General features: G+C 47.5%; 2 protein-coding genes across 7 annotated transcripts in view; one reads left to right on the top strand and one right to left on the bottom strand.

The window, feature by feature from the left end:
* LOC126579031 (beta-arrestin-1) overlaps positions 1–4,953 on the bottom strand; it is a 49,808-nt gene extending 44,855 nt beyond the window's left edge. For 2 of the 6 annotated variants that reach the window (XM_050242236.1, XM_050242231.1), the window contains exon 1: positions 4,705–4,788. The gene's annotated coding sequence lies outside the window, so the exon portion shown is untranslated. The other 4 variants (XM_050242234.1, XM_050242233.1, XM_050242235.1 and 1 more) reach the window with 4 other exon arrangements.
* Positions 4,954–5,555: 602 nt separating this feature from the next.
* Positions 5,556–6,843, top strand: LOC126575660 (checkpoint protein HUS1). Its single transcript, XM_050236468.1, has one exon. It carries the CDS (start codon positions 5,762–5,764, stop codon positions 6,644–6,646), a length of 885 nt encoding a protein of 294 aa, XP_050092425.1. The 5' UTR covers positions 5,556–5,761; the 3' UTR covers positions 6,647–6,843.
* Positions 6,844–7,500: the final 657 nt, after the last annotated feature.

Genomic DNA, 7,500 nt, shown 5'->3' on the forward strand with positions numbered 1-7,500 from the left:
ACCTAAAAGTCTAATAGAAATATCCTAAGACCTGTTAGTTATCCATGAAAACCTGCAAAATGTATGCTCATTGTATAGATTTCCAAGCCGTTCCAGAGCTCAACACGTAATACTTCAATTGAAGTCTGAGTGAAGACTTTCTGGAATGCAGAATGCAATTGAATGCAATCGAACACGCAAGAGCTTCTTCTGATGAGTTCTTTAGAACTAGAGAAGGATCAGATAGCTAATGCCATTACAACACTGTTACTGGAAAGCACTTTTAAAGCACATCAAGAATGTACTCCATATGGCAACAAGTTTTACATAAATTTTCTCGTGTTCTTGTTAGCCATATTCAATAATTGTTTATAGGCTACTTTTTTTACCCTGAACCAATAAAGTTAAACTAAATGAAGTGAGTTTTGAGTGATCCGATGAAGCGCCTATCGATTGTTTTTCAATGACTATATTTCTGTATTTTATAAACTTTTGAAAGTTTATAAATTTCCTATACCATATAATTTGTTAGATGATCAAAAAGGTAGCTTCTGTAATTGGATTTTTATCTTGTTGCCACCGTCGGTCTACCCAGTAAGTACGGTTGAGCTATTTTTGTTGCTAATCCCCATGAAATTCGATGTAATTCGTAGTATTTGCGATTCGTTGCTGCGTAGAGCCGGAACACCCCGCACCGCACAAGGTGGATTAACAGCGGAACTCATAATTTTTGCCCCGAAAAACACCTCGGTGTACTCTGACTAACTTTTCCAATTTCAGTCTAATTTTAGCGAAAAATTTTCCAAAACAAATCCATTTCCCGAACCGACGCCCCCGTCCCCAAAAACGAACTTGCTTGAGCTTGAACACTAATGTGTTTTCATTATAATTAACACTAAAAGTAATTCAACTGGAGGAGAGTTACAAAATTGAAAACGATTGCCCGGCCTCCCGCTCCCGGCTGTCTGTCTGCTGCACTCTCGAGTCGAGTTATCAAATTCTCATTTCACCTCATGACGCACAACCCAACGCTACTCCCATAATGAATGACCTGTGCAGCAGGGGCAGCAGCAGCAGCAGATCTCTCGGAGTCAGGCCCTCCTGGTCTCATTCAGATCAGACCAGTGGTGGTTCTGTTCCGACCGGCGAGGAACAAATTGTTTCTCTCTGACTTCCCCTCCCCTTCAGTAGCACCAGTACTTGTGCTGGTGCACCGGAGTGGCCAGTGGTGGTGCCACTAGACCGTCCAAAAACACTGGCTGCTGCTCCGCTCCGGTACAACCACTCTTCGTCGACGAGTCGAGTGATGCTGTTAAAAATAAACACTTTCCAACGCCCGATCTGTGGGTGGAAGGATGGGCTGGTGGTGGTGGTCTGGGTGCTAAATGATGCTGCAACAATCCAGACACTGGGCGTCCACCACCTCTCCCTTCGCCACCCCATCGTTGGAGTAATAATTTTACAAATAGAGCCCAGACTAGCCAGTGTGCTGGTTCGTGACCTGCTTCCCCCTGATCCGGCCTCGCGTGAGAACGTTCTACAGCATCTCAACAAAACGGAAACATTGATTGGCTTGCAACAAATTGGCCATCATTGCCCGGGGGTTTCCCCATCATCACCACCACCACCACTACCAATGACCGGCCTCATCATCATCATCATCATCATGATAGACCTTTCCGTATTCTACGTATTCGAGTTCCGAAAGCCCCGCAATCCGCAGCACGCTCGTCTGCCGCTGCTTTTGCGCTTTGCCAATCCTTGCCCAAAGCATCTTCTTCGCGCTTTCCTTCACGAGCTGGTAATAGATTGTGGAGAGGAATGGAGTAACCAGGACAGGCAGGAGCGGCCATATAATCGTTTCGCTCGGTGGTTTGTTTTTTTTTTGGCAAAAAATCAATCCAACCACCGTGCGCACCACCGCACCCCAACAACACCGTTTGGCTAGTGAAACCAGGTCAACGCGCGAATTGCACGCCGCACGTTGTTGGCGAAAACTTGTCCATTACACAGTTTACCGCGGTTGCTGCCGCCGCGATGCTGGTGCCGGGTTGCTGATGCCACTGCTGTTTACACGAATCATCGCCATCATCCTCACTCTCTTTTTCGGTGGAGTAGATGGAGTGTTGGTGCTTTTGCTGCTACTGCAGAAGCAGTTTGTTGTTGTTCGAAACTTATTTCTGGATTTTTCAGAAATTGAAAATGCCTTTTACAGCCCGGCTAATGGTGTGCGCACCATCGCTCGTTCTAAAGAGTCCGCAAAGTCGGACGTCGGAACATTATCTATACATTTCGATGCTATTTTTCGACCGTCCTGGTGCACAATACTGTTCTGGTTAGTGCAGCGTAATTAGTTCAAACCAGCAGCGACCACTTGAGAGGACATTTTCGAAATCGTTCAGGAATTTATCTACAAAATGAAAGACAAGAATTAAGCACAATTGCAGCTAATTAGAGTGAAATGAAAATCAAAGTCTAATTATGCTCCGAGAGGGCATCACCTTTCGGGGGTCGCCGTCTGTTCGGAGTCAGTCACTCGATTTTGCGTCTCGCTTGATTTATGCATAGAATATGCTGCTCTATTCTTGAATTTATTCAATCCTTCCCAGGGTGGGCAACCAGGCAAATGGCAGCTGACCAGCACCGGACACACAGCCATTCCCGGGACTCATCCCGGGGTGTGGGGAGAAAGGCGGAACTGCTCCAATGAATTTAAATTAATGCAAGTAATCAAAATGTTATCTCCTCGGTCTCCGGGACAGATAGAGATAGTGGGCAATGCGTCAGAGCGTGAGATGGCGCATGGAGTTTGGCCTTGGCTACGCACAGCGCTCGGTGAAAGGGGGTGGTCGGGGTCAGAAGTCGACACACCCAATTATGTCGCCGGATCTGCTCTCACGGCCGGGCCACATGAATCATACGCAAGGCGATACGCAGCACCGACATTGATCGAGAATCGTTTTAAAATGCTAACGGGCCCGGGCAGAATATCTGCAAACTCCCGGTGAGCAATTAGGAACGTCGGCACCCACACCCAGACCCAGACCCCAATTAAAAAAAACGAGTAGAGGAAGGCCTTGATCTAATTCGCCAAAAAGGTGCCGGTCTGCCGGCGAACTTCTGTATTCCCAACCGGAAAGATAAATAAGCGTCACAGAGGTGAGCACGAGAGCCCCTCACGTTCTCCTCCACCGCCTTCTGCACACCGTCTGCATCATCCTTCTTCACGGCAAGCACGCACAACAGCAAACAGACCGCCGCCGGTGGTTGTTTCCGGGAAACGGGCGAGCGCGTGGATGGGCGTGGATCTAATCTCGCGGAAAGACATATCAACACATTTTCAAACGGCCATGACGCGGCCCCGTGAGATCGGCGGCGGCAGTGGTGTTGTTTACCCTTTTTGGGCCCCCATGACCCCTCACCCCAGGGCCGCATAATTTTCGCTGGGGAGTTCTAGAGCGAAAATTTCATTCGCAATGCGCTAACCACAGGCTACTTAGACGGTAGGAATAAGTGTGCGCGGATGAATGGGGATGTCCTGGTGTGGTCGATGGTGTGCCTTTGATGAGAGCAACGTGTGTCCTTTCCAGGACCGTTTTTCAACATGCGACTTCTGATTGAAGGTGGATTATGTTTTCTGTTTTAAATCTTTCATCCTGTTTTCATCAAATCTTCGTGCGTAATTTCATCTTACTTTCTAACAAAATAAAAGAGGAATTAATAAACGGCCTATTGTTTAGGGGGGATATATATATTGAGGGCCCGTAGCCTACTTAATACTTATTTGTGTGACTTACCATTTTGCGAATATCTGGACGCCAGTAGAGCAGAGTGGAGCCGGGGGTGGTAGTGGTCCTCGAATATGAATTGATAATCATTGCCTGCTTCGTCATCGCGCCTGCTGTGGTCTTCACAATGCACACCGCACGCGCCACACATTAACACACTTCAACATACACCGAGATTCAAGCGCAGCAGCCGGAGCAGCAGCAAAAGAAGGAGGAGGAGGAGGATATGCTCTCCTCATATGCTAATTGGACTGTCATCGGATGGCGCCACCAAAACGACGCTGACGATGACAACGTCGGTCTCCGGGCGCCGCGACTGCACATTTGCGATTTGCCCCTTTTTTTTCATTTAAATCAATCCCATGCCCATCCTCTGTTCCCAGCCACCACGAGATAACCGTGAGATGCGACGCTATCGCGTGAAGATAGCGAAGGTAAGATAAGTGAACATCCACTTCTCCCGGCCGGACGGTGAGCGTAGAAAACGACGGAATTCTAGAATTGTAACGCAGCGCATCTCTCTCCAGGGGAGTCTAGACACGTCGATGACTACTGGCTGCAGCAGCAACAGTGGAGGAAGACGTGACGGTGGCGGAGACGCAGAGCTGTACGTGGCCGTTTCCTGTTCTTCGCTGTCGCAGGCACTGCAGTTCGGAGGGTGATTCACCGAATCGGAGATCCGCCATCATCCGGTGGGGGTGGCGGTGCAGCCGGTTCCACCACTTCCTGCCTCCGAGAACTTCTTGCGTCGCCAAAGCCCAAGAGCGGAAGCAGAGAACGACGCGATTCTAGCTGCATTCTTGTGTGCACGCAAACGGGAGACGAGCCCCCTTCTTTTTCGTTCTTCTTCGTCATCACGGCGCGACGAAGAAGAACAAGAATAAGTAGTGGAATGAGCAGGGGGAGGAGATGATTCCTCAACAAAACTTGCACACACAGCACGGGATCAAGGGTCACCCACGAACCGAAGAAAACACGATAAACGACACCCGCACCCGGATCGCGGACAACACACTTTCCAGCAGCACCACCCCACGGGGGGAAGAAGGATTCAAACGGATAACCTTTTGGGTTCGCGACGAGAAACGTACCGGACGACCGCTTTACGCTGCAAACACCTCGATCGAACGGCGGAACATCATTTTTGCTACGAGCTGCGAGAAACTTGAAACTTGTCACCCTCCGCACAAAGAAGAAGAAAACAAAGAAGAAAACAAAAAGAAGAAAAGAGAAGAGAAACGAAAAATAACTTGGAAAACGATACACACGATTTTTTCGTGTGAAATTGAGCGATAAACGGCAAAACGAAACGAAGTGTTGCCTTCATAAAGCGGGCGACAGACGAAGCGTAAACTCGAGCGTAAATATAAAATTAATGCCAAAAAGTTTACACTTGCCGTTTTTCACGGTGTATAAATGATTATAGGTCCGCGGAGCATAAATCCTAGCGTAAACGCGTTTTGCAAGCGATTTGCGTCGCTATATTTTCCTGTTTGTGGTTTGCATTAATAGTGAGTGATCATTACTAGCGTTTTTAATCTTTTTATTCGGAAAAAGGATTCTATTTTTCTCACAAAAGTCTATAAAAGTTCAGTGTGATTCGGTTTACGCAAGTGTAGACTTTTTGGCATTAATTTTATATTTACGCTTGAGTTTACGGTTCGTGTATCGCTGGCTTAATCGTTTTCCTACAGTGATGATCGGTGAAGTATGAGCATTTTGCTTTGTTTTGTTTTGGTTAGGGTTTTCCTTTTTTTGCGCCGGTTAGCGCGCGATTCAAAACGCTTCCGTGTTCCAAAATCGTACTAATCAATTCAATTCGATGAAGATAAAGGTGATAAGAGTGAATTTAATTCGTTTCTCAACTCCTGCCGTAGTTCCCTTCGCAAAACTGTAAAAATCTTGGAGAATCACAGCGCGAGTACGCCCGAAATCGACGTTTTCCGTTGACCGCACATTCCCGGTGTGGATCCTGGTCGATTCCTGCCGGTAAAATGAAGTTCCGTGCCGTAATTTCCGATTACACGCACGTGAAGGAGTTTTTCAATCTCATCAGCACCCTGTCGCGGATGCAGAAAAATCTCATCATCAACATCCAACCGTCGAAGGTGATGCTGCAGGTCGAGGCGGAAGCGTGCGATGGCCAGTTCCTGTGGTGCGACATCGATGCCACAAATCGCCAGGGCTACTTCTCGGAGTACGATATGGATGGCGTTGATGCGGGCCATAATCAGATCTACATGGTTACCGTGGGAACCAGCTTTGTGCGGGCCCTATCCTACGTTCGGAACAACTGCGTCGAGTACGTGAAGCTGAAGCTGGTCCGGACCTCGCTCATGCCGTGCCTGTCGGTGGAGATGGCCGGCACTATCTCCAACCAGAGCGATGCCGATGCCATCAGCTCCAAGATGCAACATTCGCTACCGATCACGATCGTCCCCCGGAACGAGTGGGACCAGTACGAGTTGCCACTGGAGATGCCGTACGATCTGTCCATCGTCATGCCTTCGATCCGATCGTTGCGTGCACTGCTGGACAAGAAGAAAACGCTCGCCCCGACCGTCACCCTGTACAGCACGATGAACGATGAGATGTCGCTGATAGTGGAAACGGATCTGGTGACGGTTGCGAGCCACTATCGCTATCTAAAGTGCGTTCCAGCGGTGCAGGGCGCTACGGGGGACGAACAGTTTACGCACCTGTCGGAGGCCTGCTGCCGGGTGGACTCGAAAAAGCTGGCTGCCATCTTCGAGATCATCAGCATGAGCGATGTGATGGTCACGGCGAACGTACGCCACGAGCAGGCCCTCAACATCTGCTTCGATATGCGCCAGATGTGCTCGCTAAACTACATACTGCCGGCCACGAACTTTGACTAGCGTCGCGTTTGTTCTTAGCATTTAAATCCCGTTGTATATGAAGTTAATGCTGGTATAGCTAAGAGGATTAATTTATTTTCCAAACGGAGGATAGTATTAAGATTCCCTATTAATTTGCCGATAAGAGAGCAGATTGAAGTCGTGTAAGTACTATTAAAAATGAAATAAAGTGCCGCCTTCGGAACCATTTTTTGTAATTTACTAACCGATTTCTGATCGCCTTATTCATTGCCCAAGCACCCACTACAATAAAATGTAAAGAACAAGTAAAAACAAAAATATTTCTACGTTCAAATGAGGTTTTTGCAGTTTTTAGTTTACCGTTAATCTTGCTTTATCTGATTCAGTTTTCTCTTTTTGAGTTTTCAAATTCGTATGATGAAACTGGCTATTAGTTCCAAAGTAGGATAATCAATATAGCGACACCCAAAATGCCGCCGAAATTGAAAAAAAAAATTCTTGGCAAGATCGTATGGCCGGAGTAGGTATCCTGAGATTGAGGACACAATCTAGAGCCCCTCAGAGTGAACCACTTCCATCTTGTTTCGATCGCGATATTTTAGAATGCGTTTCACTCCGGAGCACGAATCCATTCTGATGGATGCCATGACACAATCGATGATCCAGCTAACGGAGCTAGCAATACTTCGCAATGACGGCTATCGTGCTCCTATTATGCCGTTGGCTCTTTTACACGCCTAGAAGTATTAAAATTTGTATGAGGAATCATTAATGAAAAAGCATTTTTGGACTTACCTGATCCGATGTGCCGGTTACGCAAGATGTAGTTTGATCAGAGCAGCTGTACTACGAGACATCCTGAGGGACTGGACGAAAAGAATCCTAATCTGAAA

The sequence above is a fragment of the Anopheles aquasalis genome, chromosome 3 (assembly GCF_943734665.1).
Source record: "Anopheles aquasalis chromosome 3, idAnoAquaMG_Q_19, whole genome shotgun sequence".
NCBI classification, from domain to species: Eukaryota; Metazoa; Arthropoda; class Insecta; order Diptera; family Culicidae; genus Anopheles; species Anopheles aquasalis.

Bases quoted from the DNA above. Each gene is read 5' to 3' on its own strand.
- LOC126575660 (XM_050236468.1), top strand. From the start codon at position 5,762: ATGAAGTTCCGTGCCGTAATTTCCGATTACACGCACGTGAAGGAGTTT.